At 38.3% G+C, this 26,619-nt stretch overlaps 1 protein-coding gene and 1 long non-coding RNA gene across 2 annotated transcripts; one reads left to right on the top strand and one right to left on the bottom strand.

Annotated features, from left to right (window-relative positions):
* Positions 1-497: 497 nt before the first annotated feature.
* On the top strand, positions 498-10,711 carry LOC134820567 (uncharacterized). The gene is made up of 3 exons (XR_010160902.1): positions 498-803; positions 1,011-1,067; positions 10,109-10,711. It is a non-coding gene; the product is annotated as an uncharacterized LOC134820567 (long non-coding RNA).
* LOC134823201 (uncharacterized) lies at positions 1,809-9,125 on the bottom strand. Its single transcript, XM_063834591.1, has 18 exons — positions 8,980-9,125; positions 8,791-8,886; positions 8,407-8,512; positions 7,989-8,248; positions 7,692-7,793; positions 7,398-7,548; positions 6,751-7,005; positions 6,361-6,600; positions 5,880-6,119; positions 5,445-5,710; positions 5,136-5,276; positions 4,634-4,896; positions 4,236-4,329; positions 3,704-3,825; positions 3,068-3,300; positions 2,581-2,754; positions 2,275-2,463; positions 1,809-2,017 (listed from the first exon to the last, which is right to left on the bottom strand). The coding sequence occupies exons 1-18, from the start codon at positions 8,980-8,982 to the stop codon at positions 1,809-1,811; spliced, it is 3,144 nt and encodes a 1,047-aa protein (XP_063690661.1). The 5' UTR covers positions 8,983-9,125.
* Positions 10,712-26,619: the final 15,908 nt, after the last annotated feature.

Genomic DNA, 26,619 nt, shown 5'->3' with positions numbered 1-26,619 from the left:
AGTTTATAATGTATATGTTAAATATGTCTCTACATGCCATGTATTACATCTCCCTTACATCTCGGTGTACACTGTTCATGCCATCTTCAGTACATTTTACATTTTTACCGAAACTGGTCGATAATAGAATCACCTAGAAATATTCTTTGAGAAATCACGTGGGCGGCGCGCCGATATCAAGTGACATATAAATCATAAATTTGTAATCAGGGGACCGTACAAAGTAGCGCTCCTTATAAGGTTTAAATATCCCGTTACACGGTTCATACTTGATTTATAGGCTACACTTGAATGTATCGTGCTAAAAAGTCTTCTTGATATCGATAAACGAGGCGCTAACATTTAATTGTCTTACATTAAAATCAGGCGGTATAAGATCAATACGAAAGTTGAAACACAGCTTCAAAATAGTTTATCGAATAATCTTTATTGTTTTTAATGTGTACTGCTAACTGCTCATTTTCTAACATATTTCCTGATCATTATTGTATCTACTAACCAAGTTATCATATTTGGAACAAGAATATGAAATGAATACCTATTTAATGTTGATTCACATATTTCTCTAATTTAATTTCCAAAATTCTGATATCTGATATAATGGTAATCTGTCGCACTTAGATACAATATGTTTATGTCTTATCAATAAATGATATTTTCTTATAGGATGGTTACTAAGACACTACTCTACTGTCTACAGGAGAAAAACAAGTCGACTTGCCTTATGCTTTGCTTTGCGTGTTTCAGCTGATGACTATAACTCTCAAACTGTGCGAAATGTTTGTCAAATACAACTATAAAAGGTTTTTATTTAAATGTCGATAAATTGGGAATTTTTGAAACAGAGTTTTACAGTGGAACATTTTAATAAACTAACTTATGATAGCTGCTAAGCTGAAATTATCATGATTCATTTTTCAGCAATATGCAATGATTAGTAATAGTGGAATATGAGTTAGGATCTGTTTGGTCCGTTTCATGGCGAAAACATTTAATGAATATTTTTTCAGGGACGAATGGATATCAACCGTTTGTGTCATGGAGGATATTTTCTGGTCAATTTTCCTGTAAGCATGACTTATTGAGATTAATGATTGTTTAAAAATATGTGTGTTATAGTTGCAAATTTGAAATGTGTTACGTCTTGCAAAGATCTGATGATCACAGTCAAATCAGTAAAATATCGAATGGTTGTTCAGTATCACGTGGAGCCGCACAGCTACGGCTTGGTGGGGTAATTCGTCGCAAACGCTCATCAAATAAAGAAGCGTTCACATATTACGTGAGCAACGTTTTGATAATTTTTACCCAAGCTCTAGCTCCCCTTCTCTGTCAGTAACTGTTAGCATTTGGCGACTCTCCCCCCTCCCCTCGGCTCCCCAATATACGTCCTCATTTGCTAGACCTCTCCCCGACCCCTGGACCAAATTTAAAATGGGGCTCAGTCGACTGATTTTATACAGTTGTTCTACAATTAAGTTTATTTCACTGAAATATTAATATCAAGCTGGAATCAAATTCATTGGAATTAGATCAATTTTGGCCAACATTTAGGTATGTTTGCGGACATTCAGCAAGGCCGAGACCCCTCCCCTCCCCTCCATCTCTCGGCTGCTGACGTAATATATAAACGCTCTATAAAATTCGGACTTTTTTATTATGTTCTATTTGTCTAACTTGATAAGCGGGCATATTCTGTCCAAACCCAGGATGCACGACATGAAGAATTCGTTATAACTTTGTATGAAAAGCATTAATATCATTATCACTGTAAATGGTGCAGTTTTAACTACGTTCTATTCTTTCGTCTACAAAGTTAACGAATTGGACAAGAAACTCTTCCTGTAAGAGATCATCTTCGTTATCCGAAACGTCTTCATCTTCTTCTTCTGTCTTCTCTTCCTCATCATCTTATCTTCCTCATCATTCTTATCCTCATCATCTTCATTTGTTTCAATCATTCCGATTTCCGCATGAGTATTATTCTTGTAGTACGTGTTCTGATATCTTATCAAACCTAAGGATATGATAATAAGCACCATACAAAATATTCTGTGTTAATTTAGTTCTCTGAACGCATGTTGCCGTATTTACTTTTTATTAATCAAACCCCGCTAGATTTTCAGATTTAAAATAGATACTTAAACCAACAATCTAGTCCAAATTTATTGCAAGCTTGACTTGCAGCCAATTAACCAATCTTTAAGCTTTATTTATATTACAATTACACTGCGAATCATGTACTACTTATCAGCAGCTAGATTAGTTATTTACTTGTCAACATCCAGTTTGTCATCGTTATTTTGCTCCTGTTGTCAAAGTGAATGTTCTTCTTTATCGAGAGGCCGGCAGGTGACTTTCTGCTCGGAGTAAATTTAAATAACTCTCCGTTTTTGACATTATAGAGCAATTTCTCATAAATACCTCCGACTTCCTTCCTTTTGTTCTTCTTTCTTTTTATCCCTGTTTAGGTCATATCAAATTATTTTTGCAGCAAAGCGAATTATTGGCTTTGATACTCTCGAATTGAGTCAATGAAATTTAGTTTCGTTTCGGAGTTGAGTTATCATGGTAGCTAACCTCTAATCTCCTCCTCCACTACCTTCTTGATCGTGTGCAGGTACCCCAGAGCGTTTGCTGTCTTCATCAATGTTTCAAGGGTGAAAGTTTTGCCGATCATTCTAGACAGGATATTATTGAGCAGCTCCATGTAGTAGTCTACCGACTTTCTCCTGCCTGGGCCTACTCCAAGCCCTGAAAGTTTGTAATTATTATATTATACTACAATGTTATCCAGTGAATCACTATCAAATTACCAAATGCATGTATTATAGTGTTTGATGCTACTCTACTCTATACTTGAATGATGGAAACGTTTATCATATCCGAAGCGTATTCGATATCCCTTATTGAAACAAAGACAAGTGTCCAGTTATATGTTGGCATACATCCCAAAATGATAATGTAAACTGTACAATATTCCTTTTTGTAATGTTAGGAATTTGTGACATCAGTTCAGAACTATTGTGTATGACTAGTGTAGCGATCAATAATGAAAAATGTTTACCAATTGTTGTATTATGGCGATACTCATAGGCATCAGCTTCGGAGAGCACGCTTTTGATCATTACAACCCGTCTCAACATTGACTGAGCATACTTGGTTCTGCCCATTCTTCGAAAGATGGGTATGGTCAATTTCAAGCACCGGGTCTCGCGATCACCATCTCCGTAAGAAATAGCCTTCTCTAAGTTGCTTAAAAGCAAGCCTAAATATACGACTAATCTTCCATAATTGAACCTGAAACATCGGTTTAGATAGAACATTATATATTTTACTTAATTATTATCCGTCTGGTTCAATTTTTCAAGTAAAAAATGTATATTTCTTCCACTCACAATAATGTAACAATTAATTATCAGCAGTGACGTGTAAACTTAGAAGAACGTTGGCGCCGTACACCGATATAGACTCCTAACGCATCAAAAGTGAGTGACCAATTATTTTATTTGCGAGAACACCCCCAATTGACGTGTACAACATACATTTCACAAAACATCTGTATAAAATTTTGTGTATATACACATATATGCTATATATAGCATCGGATGCTGTACAGAAGCTATACAGAAGCTATACAGAAGCTATATATAGCATCGGACCACCAGAAAAATGGTAAAATTGGTGTTTAGTTTAAACTCACAGTTCATCGATTTCGAAAAGGTGGCTAAAGTCCGCTTCGATGATGGCCGCTGCAGACTCATCCTTCAATTGATGTTTATCCCTTAAATGTAGTTGCAGTAATCCTCTATTATTGTACTCTTGCTGCGAATTTAGTATGATTAAAATACTGGTTTGGTTAAAAGGTATTGATAAATGAATTTTAATTGCGATACAGCGAACATTTTCTTATGACAAGTGATGTTGAAGTACGAAAGTTTGAATAGTCGATATTGTGCAAGTTTATTGTTTTCTCCCATTGTATTGCCAATAAGTCGTATTGCCAAGAGTCAAATCCTTGTTTTAATTATCCACGCATATAGCATGTATAATGTGTATTCTATATTTTAATCTAGCAAAGAATCATAGTGCTGTACAGTCGAATAGCTGCAAGACCGAATAATGATACCGATGTTTTTCAAAAGAAAAGGAATCAGTATATAATTTTGTATGTTCAATGTTCAATGCTGTTATGCTGCCTCAATAAAGTTCATTTGACAAGAGCGACTAAGTACCTGACAATGTCTGCAAGATAGTAATGGTCTATTTCTGACCCATTGGGATTTGTTGAACTGAAGGATACGTTTTAACAGTAACTTCACATTAAACCTGAAATAGAAACTCATTTGATGGTAACTGTTGGGGTAATGGCAACTCCCGGATACGAGTATATTCCTTCTGATAAGTTAGTGCAGATCCACTGAACTAATTTGTTACCTCACTTCTTGAAGCTTTAAAGGTGCGATTTAGGTGATTTTCTTGCCACATATCAAACTTGATACTTCATTGGAACTTTACAGCCCATAAGGAGTCTGAATAAGGGCCTAGGGGCTTTAAATATTTTACCCCACGCCCACATACTAAAAAAGAGTATAAAAGTTTACAACTTTTTCTGTTTCTAAAAGTTTCTAACCTTAATTTTGTAAGAAAAGCTTCCTTCCCTTCTTTTTTAGCAGACTCCAATTCTTCCTTCATCACGGGATAATCATTAAGCATTTCCAACCAAGCTGAATGTAGTACGGCTTGATAATATATAATGAAAGCGTTACGAGTTTTGCTGTAATTCGCCTTGACCTTCGTAGTTGCTGCTTTTGAGTTACCCAAAGAATAACAGGCTCCCGTAAATGACGCCCTGTCAAGCTTGCTCTCCTCTGAATGAATCATTTTCATGATACACTGAAAAGAAATAAAATCAAATCAAAACTACTCACTTTTTTTCAAGATAAAAAATTTACCGGTAGTGCGAGTGTGTCTACGCTACGATACATAACATTTATGAGGAGATTTGGTGAAATACATGCATAATACTATCCGTTCCTATGCCTCTACTTTAAAAAGAGTAAAAACACCGAAGAGGACGGAGGAATTGTTGTCGGATAATCGGATTCGTGGAATAGGTACATTTTTGTGTTTACCGTTAGCAACGTTATAAGTGTATGGAAGTTTCCATCTGCTTCCACGGTCTTGTGCAGATGTAAATCGGGCACACTAGAGAGGCTTATCTTAGCTCCTTGTAACCTCTCCCGTGTAAGATAGTCACCATAAAAATATGTCAGCTAAAATAATATGTGTTATCAGTTATGTTACCGTGTAGTGAATATGATTAAATTCTTTGCTTATATCATTCAGAGTTTCCAGGACATGTTTGCCACACATATCGTGAACTATAATTGTAAAGCTAGAGGATTAGATATCGAAATCTACGTGACTCGCTAAATAATTACATTTGACTTGTTCATATACTGCTCACACTCCATTAGAATCTTCACATTGGCAGCAGTACTTGTCTGATTCTCCGGTATAATCCCGAGAGGTACAGTCACGGTCGCTTGGTCCATCACTTCCCTTAGTGGATGATGCAGATGAGTATCTATCCATTCTTTACAGTCTGATAGATCGTCATCTCTGTTTACTAATACTATCATGACAAGATATTCTGAATCCAGAGAAAACTGATTTAAATCAGTAGTCGATGGGCAGAGATGACTTACTGAGGAAGATAATAACTGTAAGTTGGTAACAGGTCCGGTGGGGGATGGAGCGTGGGTCACAAAGTTTTAGTATATTAAAGTAAGTCCAGATCTGGCTGGCTTCAAACAAGCTTTACTTTTTAAATATTTCATAATATTACAGTTAAAACTCTTGCTGTGTTCGCTCACCTTCCAATTTCTCGAGTGGAATTTCGGGCTTAGTCCATGAAAGGGTTGGTAGCGCTCTTACTTGTCTCAGTATTCCAGCAATGTGAAACACATCAATTGGCACTGATTTTCCCCATATTTCATTTCCAATGTTTCGATTGAAGTTATCCCCTACAATATCCACAGCAGGTGACAAAGGGTTGTCCACATTAGCTAACAACTCAGCGTCACACTCATATGCTATACTTACTCCTCCCGTCGCTGAGATATTAATAATTAGCTGTTTGAGTCACCCTAATTCACGTATAGTATTATTTTTATTATTAAGAGATTAAGACGATAAGCAATAATATTTGTTTAAAATTGAAACTGCGTATAATATGCTGATTTATTGGCAGTTACCATGATATTGAAGAAATCGTTATAGCCAAAATCATGGCAACATTTTTGAAAACCTTGATCAGAATAGTATAACTAAAGGCTTAAAATATTTATCGCTGACCGTTATAAATTATCTGGTGACTCATTTTGCTCCTCCCAATAAACAAATATGGCTCTTTTGCCAATTTTTCCAGAAATTTTTTAATTTCTTCGGTATTATGTTTTGTTCCGCTAAATTCTACCGCTTTTAATATCAGAGACTTTGAATCCTTCGCTGCATCTTTAATAATTTCTCTACCAGTTTGACTACCGCATGTGATTCCCATTGTGCCAACGATGTCTAATGCACTGTTTGGCAGACCTGTAGAGAAAATGTTTACTAAAACCTTATAATATGTAACTTTAGGATCATTGATAGGTCAAGGATCAATACAATCAAATAAACATTGTATATTTTATATGGACTATGATTTGTTGTTTGCTAAACTAACAAAAATTTAAATACAGTTACCAGCAGCGATCATCATAACTCCTAATTTATCTGCGTAGATGTTCAGTTGTTGGTTAGTGAGATTCATAATTACTGAAACAGCGATACCAATCCTGTGGTTGACACCGTCTTCAGTGTCGTCGGGTTTATCCATGAGGTTCCTCAAAAACGTGTATATGATGTCACAGTTCTTCGTCTGCACGTCTTTGGTTATATCCAACGGAGATGTTGCTAGAATTCTCCGATGATTATACGTGGACCCGGGGAATATATCTCCTGTGAAGCGAGAGACTTAATAAATGGGGGCAAACGAACGAGTACCATATTTATTCATAATAGTAGTTAGTACACCGACACGTAAAATGTGTAATTTTAACAGCTGACGACGGTCCTCCACTGTCCCTTTGCTCCTCGGCCTGAATGAGTGGCTTCCCTTCTCCTAACTGTCTGGTCACTGGTGAACGGTGCAGGTGCTTTATATGAAGTTCAACTGGAGTACAATATTCCGTTTCGATACGTTATTAAGTTTGAGTGTGTTTCTCTCCATCGATACACGTACTCAAGTTCGACACGTTAGCTAGACCAGAACCGAGTGGTAAACAGGAGAATTAAAGCTATAACTCCTCTGCTATCTTAAATTTTAAATGCGACCGCAGTTTTTATCTCACCAGACTTTGCTCCTCTTAAAATTGACGGCTGTAGCTTAGAAACCATACTCTTCCTCTCCAATTTTAGCAATCTACTGATCGTTAGGAGCAAATCTTCTTGCTGAAGAGGCTGTGGCTGGGCCGACTGATCTTCTGTCATAGTGGAGGTGCTCTGAAATGGTTAAAAATTGTTTAATTTAATCGAATAGTCGCAGTAATTTTAAATATCGACCTAACGAAGTTGTATTATTTCACGCTTAGTTATGGACTGATGGAATCGGGAACTAGTTATTACTATCTACTTTATGTACATACTCGAAGGGTATGAGGTCTGATATCGTATTTTCCTGTGTCCTCTCGTTTTCGCTTGAGTGGACTGCAACTAAGATCTCCCAATTTCTCGCGCATCTCTTCTACCTGTCAAGTTAGGTGTCTTACTAATTTATACCTAGAGGGGGATGATTTAAAAATTGATACGAAATGTTTTTTCAGGAGTTTTCAAAATACATATCGTCTTTAGCTTACTAATTTATAGTTTATCAGCCGGTTATATTATGGCGATGATAACCCTTTCAACCCACTCGTTCAAGTTCATATACAAATTTTACTGACCTTTGAGTATTGAGCACGAAGTTGATTAATTGACCTAAAATCTTTTCTGCACAAAGTCATCATTTCGCCTGGGAAGTAACCTTTGAGGAGGTAAAGTATGTTCTCAAAAGTTGTTTTAGCAGTTTCTGATTTGTTCTTTGCGGAATCGCTGTACACCATAACATAGTTACTATCAAAATTCCCGCACAAAGTGCATTCCCTGTTCTTATCAGAAGAATTGCGCTTCGATTTAGCTCTTCCCTTGCCTTTATTAACTGTTTCTGTAGGATGTTGGGCTGTGTTATCTCAAGCAAAATAGATTGAAAGATTGAACACTTCCAATTGGTTTGAAACTTTTCCTTATCAGCTGGAGGTCACCCTGTACAAGTCATATAACTTATACATTTTTATTCCAACGCATTTAAAACTAGAGTAACACCTGTAATTGTAGAATTCTCGTCAGCATTCAATAGATTTTGCGTGTCAGGTAATGCAGCGTTTTCAATGTTAGCGCCAGTTTGTACTGAGGTAACTGTAAGATCGTCCTGAAATGATGTTTAGTATATATTTGAGCCTACTGGGACGCTATCTATGTTACAAGAAAAATGTTGACAGTACAGCGCATTGCACACTGTCTCGACCTCTAAAAGTTAAATTCAATTCGCTGACCTTTGCGGGTGAATAAAGTAGCAAATGGAAATTAGTAGTGCTTGATTGGATGTATATCTAGATAAATGTACAATGTACATTGTTCATGTACTATATTTATATATATACGATATGATTTACGGGTATTCTTAGTTTCCAATTTTTCCAAGCATACCATTTCAGATGTACCAGGCTCTTCTCCGTCAGAAACAACAGGTTGAGGAGATTTGACTCTTAAAACTGGGCTCCCAGATACTGTTACTTCAAAACCCTGGAATTTAGTGCACGTTTATTTGTTGGTTACAGTACTATCTCAAAAAATGGAGAAAATTTAATCTTTAGTTTCCAATTTTTCCAAGCATACCATTTCAGATGTACCAGGCTCTTCTCCGTCAGAAACAACAGGTTGAGGAGATTTGACTCTTAAAACTGGGCTCCCAGATACTGTTACTTCAAAACCCTGGAATTTAGTGCACGTTTATTTGTTGGTTACAGTACTATCTCAAAAAATGGAGAAAATTTAATCTTGTGATTTTTCTGTACATGATATTGTTGGGATTATCTTCTTCAAGCACTCAAATTATTTGTACTAAAAGAATTGTTACTTTAATGCACTATATATCGTAACCCTAATATATCGTTAACCGTAAAACTTACACCCTCTAAATTTTCGCCTGCAGGGACACTCTCGTATAAACTCTTCAAGTAGCGTCTTAAATATCTAACTTGGAGCTCTGCTATGATACAATAGTACGTCCCTGAAATATTTTAGATATTTAAGCGCCCGTTGTAACATTCGTATATAGCAATAGCATAGTCTTCCTTTTATTTTCCATCTGTAGTCCACCGAATGTTATTTATCATTAGAGAATCTCTAAGTATACTTACCTCCTATTATAGCAAATAACAGTCCAACAAACAGGAATATCAATATTGCTACATGATGAGCCTCAAAATACTTTATTATAAAATCAGGCAAGGACATGTCAAGATTTTACGAAACAACGGACAAATGAAATTTTACTACATGTACCTTATCTGTGATTATTTATGAGGGTATTCATTATGGCATATCGTATTTCGTCTGGTGTTGACAACATCAGTACGTCAGTTAGCATTAAATCGAGTGGAATGGAGAAACCTGTCACGTCGTACAACACATGTGTTGGGGGTTGTTCAAAACATATAAGTGATACGAAATTTTTATTTAGCAGTCGCTTTAAAAATAAATGTGTAAATCGTCTTCAGCGTCTTCAGCGTCTTCTGATGTTTGTGATGCAGATTGCAGGCCATTCCAACGACTTGGAGGAGACAGATTTATGTAGCATGTATGAATTATAACGTCTGAGATATGAGTATTGATCAGATAAGAATTTTGATAATTAATTTTATGCATTAAATAGTGATCTTTATATTGAATTAAAATTGCAGTCGTCCCTGTAATTTTAATCTTCGATTGCAATTCAAAGGATTATTAACTTTACTTTTTTCAGTTGAAATTTTAGGGGACTGCTGATACCTGACATTGTCCTCATTCCTGCATGCGTAACTTCGGGGAACTGTGCAGAAAAAAGTAGTACAGTGGAGGTTTTATCAGCAAGTGGAGTTGGAACAACGTCTCCGGAATCATGGAGGGTGGCAATAAAAATAATTTTCTTACAGTCACTAATACCTGCTGACCAAGGATTTTCGCTAAATATGCAAAATATCGCATCAGGATTTGATCGAGGAACGATGGCATTCTGCTTAACATGCAGCTTTGTTTAACTGTTTAACTACGTGATAATGGGGGAGATATTAGATGAGGATGTGATATATTATGGTAATATCGTCTATTATATGTAAATTATTAATACTACTGAAAAGAAATATCCAGCTTATCAGGATTTAACCTAACTCTATTGAAATGAGCATTAAGATATTCAAATTTGTATAATGTTTGAGTATTTCCTTGACTAACTATAACTTCAGTCAGATTTGCAGTCAGCAATGTAGGCTTGGAGTACACTGTTGTATTAATATAAGAGTTTTAAAATATTTAACCTCAATCAACAATCAATACTATGTCCTAAATTTTATTTGCTTGTAAAATTGAATACGGTATTTCAATTATATAATACAAATTTCCTGCGTAATATTACTGGGCGGCACTCAGCTTGGCATTCCGCCGAATCTCTATGTTTATGAATACATTATAGCCATAATAGCCTGGGGTCCCCCGTCCCCATAATCACATTATGAGATAAGGCGGAATGACAGGCTAGGCGCCCCCCAGTAGTAAGGGACCTCAGGCTGTAATGTAATGTTGATGAATCATGAATAATACATTCGGCGGAATTTGCCACACGCGATTCCGGTGCCATGTACTCGGCACTGAAATACATTGTACACACTCTGCACTATGCAGATACACTGACAGACACACTGACTAGTGACTTACAACAACACAAGCAAGCTGTTGCCAAGTGCAACATAAAATGTCTGAATCTCTACGGTTGCTAGGTAACCAAAAAGTAGAATTTTCAGTCTAGTAAAGAGTAAATTGTAAACACAGTTTTTCGTTTTTCAATTTTTAATTTTTGACGATAATCTCTCACACAGAACTGAAAGTTCTCGTTAGATTTATCAAATTAATTTTCTTATTTTTCTTACTTCTTCCTCTCTTTTCTCCTCCTCCTTTTTCTTTCTCTTGGTATATCTATATATAGAGACCGCAGGTATAAATACTTATCGGTGAATCTCGGTAATTGCAATCTTTAAATGTCAAGCTTACCCAAAGCGAAAGTTTGTGATAAATGTAACAAACGTATTCCAAAAACCGCGCCTCTGCTTACTTGCTCACTTTGCAACGACACCAAGCATCCTAAATGTATGAGACTCTCGAAATCTGATTCCCTGCACATAATATCTTCAGGCTTTTCTTGGACCTGTTACGATTGTTTAGCCAGTGCCCTCCCTATCAATGCGTGCCATTCACCAGTCGAGAAGCCTGCATTCGGGCCTGTATTCAAAGTTAAATGCAATTCCTGTGCAGGATGGTGCTATTCACCAAAAAACCTAAGATATTGTAACTGGTGTGGAAAAAGTATACATTCCAAGTGTATGAAACACGAGTTAGGTTGTAAAACATGTTGTGAATCTATGATTCCTGGTTTCAACTACGAACCACACCATCTACTTGATGATTACAGCCACCTACATGACTTATTTTTTAATCCATATGATAGAGAAAACATTGCAAATGATATAGGTAATCAACTTGATGATGAACAGGACAGGGAGTACTTTGATGAAATTTCAAATATACTGGTAGAATGTAGATATAAGGAACAGAAGCACGTACAGAACTCAGGAGCAAACGAGCTGAAATTATTTTCACTGAATATTCGATCGCTGATCAAGAATATTGAACACCTGCGAGAAAACATAGAAACATACTGCAAGTACGATGTCCTATGTCTGAACGAAACCAATCTCATTGAATCCAATTTGCCCAATGGCGTAACTGATATTTTACTCGAGGGTTTCCATGAACCTCTACTTAAGGGCCCAAACAGAACTTCGGGTCGGGGTGGTGGTCTTGCAATTTATATCAATAAGCGAGTGTGTGAGTTTGAGAATATTGAACAATTTATTCCTAATCTCCGGGACGTAGATGAGATCACCAAATCGGCAGGTGAATTCATGTTGGTGAAAATTAACAACTGTAAAGGACTCAACAAAACCAAACTAATTGTTGACGTTTCTAGGTCTCCATCACGTGACCCCGATAAGTTCATAGCTTTACTTGATTCCGTACTATTAAGCTTAGACCGTCACAACAGAAAACACATAATGTTTGCTGGAGATTTTAATTTAGACCTCATAAACCACAGCAACAATGTACATTGCCAAAATCTAGTGGACACCATGTCGAAATACGGTTTTTTTCAGCTTGTTGCACGACCAACACGAGTTACAAGTCACAGCAGGACCTTAATTGATCATGTCTACAGCAACGATGTTCAGCATACTCTCAGTTGCAATGTCCTGACAGTTGACATTTCAGACCATTTTGCCACCTTGACTACGATCTCTCTTGGTGATTTCTCTTACAGTCTCTTAGGCTCATGGTAGTCGGGTGCCGCGCGGACTTATCGCTCGGTCGATCGAGCGATAAGTAGCTCCTTATCGCTCGTGCGCGTCGTCACTTCAAGCACAATTGCGCGTCGTATCGTACTCGATGCTTGCCAAAAAGCTTTAATACTTTGGTTTTGGCGTGTTACATCTGAAGTCCAGAAGATGAATCCGAGATTGTGGAACCAGATGATACGGTTTTTGAGGCATTTTGATACGGTCATTTCAGTCTTTTAAAGTAGTTTCAGAGTGCTGGAAATGGTTGTACGGTGTAGGGGGATGTGTTTACTAACTATTTTGACGTCAAAATAGTCGCCCAAGACTCCCTGAGTCACGGAATGAACGGAATGAACAAAAATGAATTTTTTTTCTAAAACTCGTCGGATTGCCCCAAAACAGGTCGGAATCGTTTGGTATTGACCCTTATAGTGTTCCTACAAAGTTTGGTGGCCCTAGCACTCCCAGAACGCCCACTAGAGACTTAATTCCATTTCCGTATCAAAAAGCTGGTTCCTGAGTATCCGATATTGATACGGTCATTTCAGTCTGTTAAAGGGGCTGCAGAGTGCTGGAGATGATTGTACGGTGTAGGGGGATGTGTTTACTAAATATTTTGACGTCAAAATAGTCGCCCAAGACTCCCTGAGTCATGGAATGAACGAAATGATCAAAAATGAACATTTTTCTAAAACTCGTCGGATGGCCCCAAAACAGGTAGGAATCGTTTGGTATTGACCCTAATAGTGTTCCCACAAAGTTTTGTGGCACTAGCACTCCCAGAACACCCATTATACCCTTGGCTGGATTCAAGAATTTAGAACCAGTTGAGCAGATAAAACGGATTTTGAGAAATTTTGTCTGCTTGTGTTGTTGCAGAGAGTTGAATTTGGTTCAACAGTATTCAAACAAGATGTGTTCCAACTTAGTTTTGTAGCCCTACCAGTTTCAGAACGTCCACTAGAATCCGGTTCCATTTTCTTCCAAGAAGCTGTAGACAAGGTTGTTTGAAATTTAAATTTAACCTCTCTGGTAATACAACTTTTTACTTGGATGGATTTCAATAATTAAAGAGAGCAGATTGTTACTTTGTTATTTTTGAGATTTGATTTTTTGATATCATATGTATAAATGTATAAATCAGTTTCTACAAATTGTAACAGCAATTGGCAGTAATAAAGCGGTAGTAATAGTTTTGCACAACATCAATCATAATATCATTCAATACTTCAATACCTTCAAAATAATTTAACTCGGTTATAATAATTTAAACGCAGATCTAAAAGAACTAAGCACAGTAGTAGGATGAACTTCCAGGCAAGGTTGGAGGAAGGTAGAGGTGAAGCTGTGGGTAAGGATAGTAGGCTGGGAAGGATCCATTTCTGATCCAGAGCTGATGATTTGGGTTGAACTGATGATTTAGGTGGTACAGATGATTTGGGTTGAGCTGATGATTTGGGTTGAGTTGATGATTTGGGTTGAACTGATGATTTGGGTTGAGCTGATGATTTTGGTTGAGCTGAAGATTTAGGTTGAGCTGATGATTTGGGTTGAACTGATGATTTGGGTTGAGCTGATGATTTGGGTTGAACTGATGATTTGGGTTGAGCTGATGATTTGGGTTGAACTGATGATTTGGGTTGAACTGATGATTTGGGTAGAACTGATGACTTGGGTTGGGCTGATGATTTGGGTTGAACTGATGATTTAGGTGGTACAGATGATTTGGGTTGAGCTGATGATTTGGGTTGAGTTGATGATTTGGGTTGAACTGATGATTTTGGTTGAGCTGAAGATTTTGGTTGAGCTGAAGATTTGGGTTGATCTGATGATTTGGGTTGAGCTGATGATTTGGGTTGAGCTGATGATTTGGGTTGGGCTGATGATTTGGGTTGAACTGATGATTTAGGTGGTACAGATGATTTGGGTTGAGCTGATGATTTGGGTTGAGCTGATGATTTTGGTTGAGCTGAAGATTTAGGTTGAGCTGATGATTTGGGTTGAACTGATGATTTGGGTTGAGCTGATGATTTGGGTTGAACTGATGATTTGGGTTGAGCTGATGATTTGAGTTGAACTGATGATTTGGGTTGAGCTGATGATTTGGGTAGAACTGATGACTTGGGTTGAGCTGATGATTTGGGTTGAACTGATGATTTAGGTGGTACAGATGATTTGGGTTGAGCTGATGATTTGGGTTGAGTTGATGATTTGGGTTGAACTGATGATTTTGGTTGAGCTGAAGATTTTGGTTGAGCTGAAGATTTGGGTTGAGCTGATGATTTGGGTTGAGCTGATGATTTGGGTTGAGCTGATGATTTGGGTTGAGCTGATGATTTGGGTTGAGCTGATGATTTGGGTTGAGCTGATGATTTGGGTTGAGCTGATGATTTGGGTTGAGCTGATGATTTAGGTGGTACAGATGAGTTGGGTGGTACAGATGAGTTGGGTGGTACAGATGAGTTGGGTGGTACAGATGAGTTGGGTGGTACAGATGAGTTGGGTGGTACAGATGAGTTGGGTGGTACAGATGAGTTGGGTGGTACAGATGATTTGGATGAGGGACGAGAGGAAGACAGTTCCTTAATACAATCTAGACTATGTTTGGAAATAGATGGATCAATCTTTACATAATCAGAAAACTTAGGCAAATCTATATCTGAACGTTTCAACTTCTTACTCTTAAACTTAGGTGCTTGCTCGAAATCCTCGTCTGAGTCGACAGAGGGTTTGACTGAATGTTTACGTGACTGATTATCTAACTTGGCACCTAGTTCCTTCCTATTCTGGAGTACCTGTTCGGCAGAACAAATCATAACAGAGTACGACTTGTCTGCCCGAACTTCCTCAACAGAATGAAACAACTGGTCAGAGTATCTAACTAAAATCTTAGAACTTATGGAGGTGTGGAAACTTGCAACTATTCCATCTAATACTTTCTGGCTCTCCAAGAGATTAAACTTAAGAGACCTATCAGTTATTATGCAGCTATATAAATTTAAGAGAGCCTCTACAGAGCCATCCTTATCTAGTGAGCAGTGGTCAGAACATTAATATACATCTAAAGTGTGCTTACAGGGGAAAAAGTGCTTAAAGAACTGTTGCAACTTATCAGATAAAGGAAACATGAGCTGAACTAAGGAACTACAAAACAATCTAACGTGGGGTATCTTAGGACCTGACTTAAGATCAGAAATGAACACATAAGAACCACACTCTAACCGCAGTACTACAGAGGAGCACACGGTCAGGGGGTCAGAATAAGCATGTGATAAAGGAGGCAAAGCATCCTGCATATTATGATAATATACACCTAAAGATGAATCGAACTTGTGGGAGTCACGAATGAGCTCAACCACGGCATTTACCTGAGATGTATCCATAGGGAGTAGTCGTGTTGACTGAGTTAGCTGTAAAAAACAGCCAATAAGTAAAACTCAGATAGGGAGAAGTGTAGTCAAAGAACTGGTTGTAGGAAACAACACAGTCCAGATAGGAGTAGGAAGGGAGGACTCAGAACTAGTTGTAGAAAACAACGTAGTTTAGAGTAAAGTAGGCAAAGAAGACAGGCACGTAGCGTAAACTACAAAATAAAAATGTGTATTTGAAAGATAGAGCTTAAAGTTGAAATGTCAAAAGATTGTACTCAGTGTGTGAAATAGTAAACTGAAACCGGGTGAGCTATATTTCACGAGGGTATTTATACCCGCTTCATCGTGACAGGGATAACGAGCCAATTGTTTACAAACAAGCAGCAAGCATGTGAATCCTTCTTGATAAGGTTCAGATCACGTTTGATCGCATGCAGGGTTCTTGTCTCCGATAGATCAGATCATTGTCTTCTAAGAAGATCATATCCTCGTTCTTGCCCCCTCTGGCTCCAGTGGATCTCATCATTACTCGATAAGCATCGGATCAAATGATTGCCTCAAAAACCGTATCATCTGGTTCCACAATCTCGGATACTCAGGAACCAGCTTTTTGATACGGAAATGGAACCAAGTCTCTAGTGGGCGTTCTGGGAGTGCTAGGGCCACCAAACTTTGCAGGAACACTATTAGGGTCAATACCAAACGATTCCGATCTGTTTTGGGGCAATCCGACGAGTTTAGAAAAAAATTTCATTTTTGTTATTCCGTTCATTCCATGACTCAGGGAGCCTCTGGCGACAATTTTGACGTCAAAATAGTTAGTAAACACATCCCCCTACACCGTACAACCATTTCCAGCACTCTGAAACTACTTTAACAGACTGAAATGACTGTATCAAAATGCCTCAAAAACCGTATCATCTGGTTCCACAATCTCGGATACTCAGGAACCAGCTTTTTGATACGGAAATGGAACCAAGTCTCTAGTGGGCGTTCTGGGAGTGCTAGGGCCACCAAACTTTGCAGGAACACTATTAGGGTCAATACCAAACGATTCCGATCTGTTTTGGGGCAATCCGACGAGTTTTAGAAAAAATTTCATTTTTGTTCATTCCATGACTCAGGGAGCCTCTGGCGACAATTTTGACGTCAAAATAGTTAGTAAACACATCCCCCTACACCGTACAACCATTTCCAGCACTCTGAAACTACTTTAACAGACTGAAATGACCGTATCAAAATGCCTCAAAAACCGTATCATCTGGTTCCACAATCTCGGATACTCAGGAACCAGCTTTTTGATACGGAAATGGAACCAAGTCTCTAGTGGGCGTTCTGGGAGTGCTAGGGCCACCAAACTTAGGCATCCAATCTTTGCAGTTGTTTCTTTCATGGTAGTTGCGAGCGTCTATACTTTCAGTCTTTAGCTTGCTCATTTTGTATTTACATCATTTGTACAAGACTAGATGGTAGCCATGTTCTGTGTCCTAAACCTAACTTTAGTGTGCATGTTATCTATTATGTTGGTCTCAGTTTAAACCTGAAAGCCATTGAATATGTTTGCCACTGCTTCTCAGCTGATCATAAATAATTTAAAATAGGGTTCAGTGTTCTGACCATTTGTGTATGTAGATGAAGCAAGGTCAGGAACCCAGCACGGTGAAGGATTAGGCCGGTTATCTAGCAAAGATCTCTGTCACTATACTTTTGTTGCTCAGTATCATTAGTATCATCATTGAAGATTGTGCATACACAACTTTATTAAAGTAAATGTTAGACAGTGTTATTTCGAATACATCCCAGCACAAATATTATCAGCTTCATCAATCTTGATATCTTAACGATGACCCTGGTCAAACAATTTAAAACTTCTGTAATTTCATTTCTAGTATGCGTATAGGAAATCGATAAGGCTTTAAAATGATATGTTCGGCGACCTTTCAGCTCAATCACGAGACTCAGTAGGAGTGATTGAACTGCAAGGGACAATTGAGGCTAACGAATTAGCAGTTTCAAGTAAAGTTTAATATAATAACGAATTAATTATAATAACCAATGAATTATACAGGTTGTACGTACACGCCACAGAATTAAAAACGTTCTGATCGAGCTGCACTTGCACTGATGAGCTGAACGTTTGCGGAGTTACAATCGCGAGCTACAAACGCGAAACTTTCAAAAGGCAATTGCGCGGCTTATAGGTAAAATTAAAAATTAGCTTCAGACTATAATTAGATTTTAAAAAAATTGTTGTATTCAGTATACATTTTATTTATAAATTGTAAATTAGATATAATTTAATTGAAAACAATATGCAACAAAATCAAAATAAACAATAAACATTCGAAAGCTAATTTTTAATTTTACTAATAAGCCGCGCAACTATATTTGGAAGTATCGCGTTGGTAGCTTGCGATTTTAACTCCGCAAACGTTCAGCTCATAAGTGCAAGTGCAGCTCGATCAGAACGTTTTTAATTCTGTGGCGTGTACGTACAACCTGTATAATTCATTGGTTATTATAATTAATTCGTTATTATATTAAACTTAACTTGAAACTGCTAATTCGTTAGCCTCAATTGTCCCTTGCAGTTCAATCACTCCTACTGAGTCTCGTGATTGAGCTGAAAGGTCGCCGAACATATCATTTTAAAGCCTTATCGATTTCCTATACGCATACTAGAAATGAAATTACAGAAGTTTTAAATTGTTTGACCAGGGTCATCGCTAAGATATCAAGATTGATGAAGCTGATAATATTTGTGCTGGGATGTATTCGAAATAACACTGTCTAACATTTACTTTAATAAAGTTGTGTATGCACAATCTTCAATGATGATACTAATGATACTGAGCAACAAAAGTATAGTGACAGAGATCTTTGCTAGATAACCGGCCTAATCCTTCACCGTGCTGGGTTCCTGACCTTGCTTCATCTACATACACAAATGGTCAGAACACTGAACCCTATTTTAAATTATTTATGATCAGCTGAGAAGCAGTGGCAAACATATTCAATGGCTTTCAGGTTTAAACTGAGACCAACATAATAGATAACATGCACACTAAAGTTAGGTTTAGGACACAGAACATGGCTACCATCTAGTCTTGTACAAATGATGTAAATACAAAATGAGCAAGCTAAAGACTGAAAGTATAGACGCTCGCAACTACCATGAAAGAAACAACTGCAAAGATTGGATGCCTAAGTTTGGTGGCCCTAGCACTCCCAGAACGCCCACTAGAGACTTGGTTCCATTTCCGTATCAAAAAGCTGGTTCCTGAGTATCCGAGATTGTGGAACCAGATGATACGGTTTTTGAGGCATTTTGATACAGTCATTTCAGTCTGTTAAAGTAGTTTCAGAGTGCTGGAAATGGTTGTACGGTGTAGGGGGATGTGTTTACTAACTATTTTGACGTCAAAATTGTCGCCAGAGGCTCCCTGAGTCATGGAATGAACGGAATGAACAAAAATGAAATTTTTTCTAAACTCGTCGGATTGCCCCAAAACAGATCGGAATCGTTTGGTATTGACCCTAATAGTGTTCCTGCAAAGTTTGGTGGCCCTAGCACTCCCAGAACGCCCACTAGAGACTTGGTTCCATTTCCGTATCAAAAAGCTGGTTCCTGAGTATCCGAGATTGTGGAACCAGATGATACGGTTTTTGAGGCAATCATTTGATCCGATGCTTATCGAGTAATGATGAGATCCACTGGAGCCAGAGGGGGCAAGAACGAGGATATGATCTTCTTAGAAGACAATGATCTGATCTATCGGAGACAAGAACCCTGCATGCGATCAAACGTGATCTGAACCTTATCAAGAAGGATTCACATGCTTGCTGCTTGTTTGTAAACAATTGGCTCGTTATCCCTGTCACGATGAAGCGGGTATAAATACCCTCGTGAAATATAGCTCACCCGGTTTCAGTTTACTATTTCACACACTGAGTACAATCTTTTGACATTTCAACTTTAAGCTCTATCTTTCAAATACACATTTTTATTTTGTAGTTTACGCTACGTGCCTGTCTTCTTTGCCTACTTTACTCTAAACTACGTTGTTTTCTACAACTAGTTCTGAGTCCTCCCTTCCTACTCCTATCTGGACTGTGTTGTTTCCTTCAACCAGTTCTTTGACTACACTTCTCCCTATCTGAGTTTTACTTATTGGCTGTTTTTTACAGCTAACTCAGTCAACACGACTACTCCCTATGGATACATCTCAGGTAAATGCCGTGGTTGAGCTCATTCGTGACTCCCACAAGTTCGATTCATCTTTAGGTGTATATTATCATAATATGCAGGATGCTTTGCCTCCTTTATCACATGCTTATTCTGACCCCCTGACCGTGTGCTCCTCTGTAGTACTGCGGTTAGAGTGTGGTTCTTATGTGTTCATTTCTGATCTTAAGTCAGGTCCTAAGATACCCCACGTTAGATTGTTTTGTAGTTCCTTAGTTCAGCTCATGTTTCCTTTATCTGATAAGTTGCAACAGTTCTTTAAGCACTTTTTCCCCTGTAAGCACACTTTAGATGTATATTAATGTTCTGACCACTGCTCACTAGATAAGGATGGCTCTGTAGAGGCTCTCTTAAATTTATATAGCTGCATAATAACTGATAGGTCTCTTAAGTTTAATCTCTTGGAGAGCCAGAAAGTATTAGATGGAATAGTTGCAAGTTTCCACACCTCCATAAGTTCTAAGATTTTAGTTAGATACTCTGACCAGTTGTTTCATTCTGTTGAGGAAGTTCGGGCAGACAAGTCGTACTCTGTTATGATTTGTTCTGCCGAACAGGTACTCCAGAATAGGAAGGAACTAGGTGCCAAGTTAGATAATCAGTCACGTAAACATTCAGTCAAACCCTCTGTCGACTCAGACGAGGATTTCGAGCAAGCACCTAAGTTTAAGAGTAAGAAGTTGAAACGTTCAGATATAGATTTGCCTAAGTTTTCTGATTATGTAAAGATTGATCCATCTATTTCCAAACATAGTCTAGATTGTATTAAGGAACTGTCTTCCTCTCGTCCCTCATCCAAATCATCTGTACCACCCAACTCATCTGTACCACCCAACTCATCTGTACCACCCAACTCATCTGTACCACCCAACTCATCTGTACCACCCAACTCATCTGTACCACCCAACTCATCTGTACCACCCAACTCATCTGTACCACCTAAATCATCAGCTCAACCCAAATCATCAGCTCAACCCAAATCATCAGCTCAACCCAAATCATCAGCTCAACCCAAATCATCAGCTCAACCCAAATCTTCAGCTCAACCAAAATCTTCAGCTCAACCAAAATCATCAGTTCAACCCAAATCATCAACTCAACCCAAATCATCAGCTCAACCCAAATCATCTGTACCACCTAAATCATCAGTTCAACCCAAATCATCAGCCCAACCCAAGTCATCAGTTCTACCCAAATCATCAGCTCAACCCAAATCATCAGTTCAACTCAAATCATCAGCTCAACCCAAATCATCAGTTCAACCCAAATCATCAGCTCAACCCAAATCATCAGTTCAACCCAAATCATCAGCTCAACCTAAATCTTCAGCTCAACCAAAATCATCAGCTCAACCCAAATCATCAGCTCAACCCAAATCATCTGTACCACCTAAATCATCAGTTCAACCCAAATCATCAGCCCAACCCAAATCATCAGCTCAACCCAAATCATCAGCTCAACCCAAATCATCAGATCAACCCAAATCTTCAGCTCAACCAAAATCTTCAGCTCAACCAAAATCATCAGTTCAACCCAAATCATCAACTCAACCCAAATCATCAGCTCAACCCAAATCATCTGTACCACCTAAATCATCAGTTCAACCCAAATCATCAGCCCAACCCAAGTCATCAGTTCTACCCAAATCATCAGTTCAACCCAAATCATCAGTTCAACCCAAATCATCAGCTCAACCCAAATCATCAGTTCAACCCAAATCATCAGCTCAACCCAAATCATCAGTTCAACCCAAATCATCAGCTCAACCTAAATCTTCAGCTCAACCAAAATCATCAGCTCAACCCAAATCATCAGTTCAACCCAAATCATCAACTCAACCCAAATCATCAGCTCAACCCAAATCATCTGTACCACCTAAATCATCAGTTCAACCCAAATCATCAGCTCTGGATCAGAAATGGATCCTTCCCAGCCTACTATCCTTACCCACAGCTTCACCTCTACCTTCCTCCAACCTTGCCTGGAAGTTCATCCTACTACTGTGCTTAGTTCTTTTAGATCTGCGTTTAAATTATTATAACCGAGTTAAATTATTTTGAAGGTATTGAAGTATTGAATGATATTATGATTGATGTTGTGCAAAACTATTACTACCGCTTTATTACTGCCAATTGCTGTTATAATTTGTAGAAACTGATTTATACATTTATACATATGATATCAAAAAATCAAATCTCAAAAATAACAAAGTAACAATCTGCTCTCTTTAATTATTGAAATCCATCCAAGTAAAAAGTTGTATTACCAGAGAGGTTAAATTTAAATTTCAAACAACCTTGTCTACAGCTTCTTGGAAGAAAATGGAACCGGATTCTAGTGGACGTTCTGAAACTGGTAGGGCTACAAAACTAAGTTGGAACACATCTTGTTTGAATACTGTTGAACCAAATTCAACTCTCTGCAACAACACAAGCAGACAAAATTTCTCAAAATCCGTTTTATCTGCTCAACTGGTTCTAAATTCTTGAATCCAGCCAAGGGTATAATGGGTGTTCTGGGAGTGCTAGTGCCACAAAACTTTGTGGGAACACTATTAGGGTCAATACCAAACGATTCCTACCTGTTTTGGGGCCATCCGACGAGTTTTATAAAAATGTTCATTTTTGATCATTTCGTTCATTCCATGACTCAGGGAGTCTTGGGCGACTATTTTGACGTCAAAATATTTAGTAAACACATCCCCCTACACCGTACAATCATCTCCAGCACTCTGCAGCCCCTTTAACAGACTGAAATGACCGTATCAATATCGGATACTCAGGAACCAGCTTTTTGATACGGAAATGGAATTAAGTCTCTAGTGGGCGTTCTGGGAGTGCTAGGGCCACCAAACTTTGTAGGAACACTATAAGGGTCAATACCAAACGATTCCGACCTGTTTTGGGGCAATCCGACGAGTTTTAGAAAAAAAAATTCATTTTTGTTCATTCCGTTCATTCCATGACTCAGGGAGTCTTGGGCGACTATTTTGACGTCAAAATAGTTAGTAAACACATCCCCCTACACCGTACAATCATCTCCAGCACTCTGCAGCCCCTTTAACAGACTGAAATGACCGTATCAATATCGGATACTCAGGAACCAGCTTTTTGATACGGAAATGGAATTAAGTCTCTAGTGGGCGTTCTGGGAGTGCTAGGGCCACCAAACTTTGTAGGAACACTATAAGGGTCAATACCAAACGATTCCGACCTGTTTTGGGGCAATCCGACGAGTTTTAGAAAAAAAATTCATTTTTGTTCATTCCGTTCATTCCATGACTCAGGGAGCCTCTGGCGACAATTTTGACGTCAAAATAGTTAGTAAACACATCCCCCTACACCGTACAACCATTTCCAGCACTCTGAAACTACTTTAAAAGACTGAAATGACCGTATCAAAATGCCTCAAAAACCGTATCATCTGGTTCCACAATCTCGGATTCATCTTCTGGACTTCAGATGTAACACGCCAAAACCAAAGTATTAAAGCTCTTTGGCAAGCATCGAGTACGATACGACGCGCAATTGTGCTTGAAGTGACGACGCGCACGAGCGATAAGGAGCTACTTATCGCTCGATCGACCGAGCGATAAGTCCGCGCGGCACCCGACTACCATGAGCCTAATGATCGATCCAAAACCGAACGATCACAAAAGCGTGATACACGTGCATTCAACGCCGCTAATAACTTAAAATTTTACGAACTGATCGACGCTGAAAATTGGGAGCAAATAACATCAAACATGGATGCTAATGAGCAGTATGATAAGTTCAACGAAATTTACAACAAGCACTATAACACCGCGTATCCAATCAAATCTAAGCATGTCAGAAGGATGAATGAAAGGAAAAACCCCAAGCCTTTTATTCTGCCGTGGCTTGAAGACGCGTGTGCTCGAAAAAACTTGATGTATTTTGAATCCACAGTTTGCCCCACACAGAAAAATGATGCTACGTACAAAAAATTGAAAAATTTTTGTGAAAAACATATCAATCTAGCAAGGGACAAATACCACAAAAAATACTTTGAAGAATATCAGTACAATTCCAAGAAACAGTGGGAGATGATAAATAAACTTCTAGGCAGGAAAGCTAAGCAAAATTCCAAATTCAAATTGAGGAGAGATGATGGAAACTTGATAAATTCGAACCGCGATGTTGCTGAACATTTCAACGCGTACTTTGCTAATATAGCAACTAGAATCAAAGATCAGATCAGTGCGCGTACCACTTTCGACCCTGGCGGGCATGCAAGATATTTAGACAGCCAGGTTGAGGAGAGCATGTTCATCTCGCCCACTGATCCTGTCGAAATCCAACGAACAATATGTACCTTGAAAAATAAGGCCACACAGGATGTAAAAGTTGAGCCGCTCAAGATTGCCAAGGATTGTCCTAAGTTTTGTGGAATACTCTCAAATGTAGTAAATTCTTCCTTCAATGAAGGCTGCTTTCCGACATCACTGAAAATTGCAAAGGTAGTTCCTATCCTTAAGGGAGGCTCAAAACTGGATGTGAAAAACTACAGACCAATATCATTGCTCTGCACCTTTTCAAAAATCTATGAGAAACTCATGCACAGAAGAGTCCTTGACTTCCTGGAGCGACATAGCACTTTATTTGAAGGACAATACGGTTTTCGGCCGGGTCGGTCGTGTGAACATGCGCTCCTTGATGCAACCAACACGATTAGACACAACCTCTCCAAAAAAGAGGTCTCTCTACTCCTCCTACTTGATTTTAGCAAAGCGTTTGATGTAATTTCCCACGATATTCTCTTAGACAAACTGTATCATTATGGCATAAGAGGACTAGCACACCAATGGTTCAAGTCTTATCTAAGTTCCAGGAGTCAGTATGTTTCAATAGGGGGCACAAATTCTTCCTCACAGTCCATGAGACACGGAGTGCCGCAAGGCAGTATTTTAGGACCTTTACTTTTCATAATATATATCAATGACATGCCAAAAATCAAATCGTACGCTAAATTTGTTTTATATGCTGACGACGCAAACATAATTATCTCAGGTAAAAATCATCAAGAAATACTACAAAAGATGACCGAATTTTCACCTTTATTGATAAACTGGGTAGATCAAAATGGTCTTTCGTTAAACCTTAAGAAAACGTGCTACATGCTCCTCTCACCCAACAGAACCTCAACACCTGACGTAAATATTCAAATTGCAGGCACCACTATTGAGCGAAAAACTGAGGCCCGATTTCTTGGCGTAATTGTTGACGAAAAATTGACCTGGACCAGTCACATTACTGCTCTTAAAGCGAAAATGATGCGGTATATTGGTATTATGTACAAAATAAAAAGTCGGCTGCCGATTAAAGTTAGACTCCAGATATACCAAAGCTTTGTACAGTCTCATATAAACTATTGTTCATTGATATGGGGTTTTGCTGCAAAAAGCCATATAGATGCTTTATTCAGCAAACAGAAGCAAGGAATAAGGGCTATTATGCCTGGCTTCGTAAACTACTACTTTAAGGAAGGTGCCTTACCACAACACACAAAGCCATTTTTCAGTGAACATGAAATTCTCACTGTGCATGGTCTTATCGTTTACAACTCAATTATCTTGATGCATAAAGTTAAAAGCATGCCACAATTAGTCCCCAAAAACATCTCTCAAGCTTTTCCCGTCGACATACCCACAAAACTTTCTGATCACACGTCAGCCTGCTCCTGGCTCCAGTTATACGGGAAAAGACACTTTCAAAACAGTATTTTCTACAAGGGACCACTGCTCTCTGTCTTCGCAGACAAAGCAGACGTTACTACACTTCCGACATTATTTTCGATAAATCTGTTCAAGAGTAGTGCCAAGAAAATGCTTCTTAATCTTCAAAGTGATGGTGATGTTAACGAGTGGCAACCATTCCTACTGCACAATGTTCCTGGCCTAAGACAGTCTAGACGTGAAATTTAAACTTTTAACATTTAACCTGAATCGAATTTCAACTGAAACGAATATAATCTAAGTTTAAATTAAGTCTATTGTCTAATTAATGGCTTGCAACAGGGAGCAGTATGAAAATCACACAACCCAGCACATAGAAACTACACTAAATGACACAAATTTAAATGACAACTCGCAATTACTGACTACCAATATAATAACCGCTCGCATAACTACCCCCACTTAGCGTAGATAAGCAAGCATTTCACTGCCGCTAAATTCTTTTTCCATACATTAATCTCAATCGCGCACTCATAATTACTGTAAGCGCTGAGTTACCGGCCAAAATCATTAATCACT

The sequence above is a fragment of the Bolinopsis microptera genome, chromosome 1 (genome assembly GCF_026151205.1).
Source record: "Bolinopsis microptera isolate Bmic1 chromosome 1, MBARI_Bmic_1.0, whole genome shotgun sequence".
NCBI lineage: Eukaryota > Metazoa > Ctenophora > Tentaculata > Lobata > Bolinopsidae > Bolinopsis > Bolinopsis microptera.
Note: the sequence above shows the minus strand (reverse complement) of the source record. Positions and strands in the feature narration are given on the sequence as shown.

Excerpts from the sequence above, each read along its gene's own strand:
- LOC134823201 (XM_063834591.1), bottom strand. Across the intron at positions 5,277-5,444 it reads AGTATATGAACAAGTCAAAT|CTGACATATTTTTATGGTGA; the intron begins GTAATTATTTAG and ends ATATTATTTTAG. Across the intron at positions 2,464-2,580 it reads AGTGGAGGAGGAGATTAGAG|GGATAAAAAGAAAGAAGAAC; the intron begins GTTAGCTACCAT and ends TGACCTAAACAG.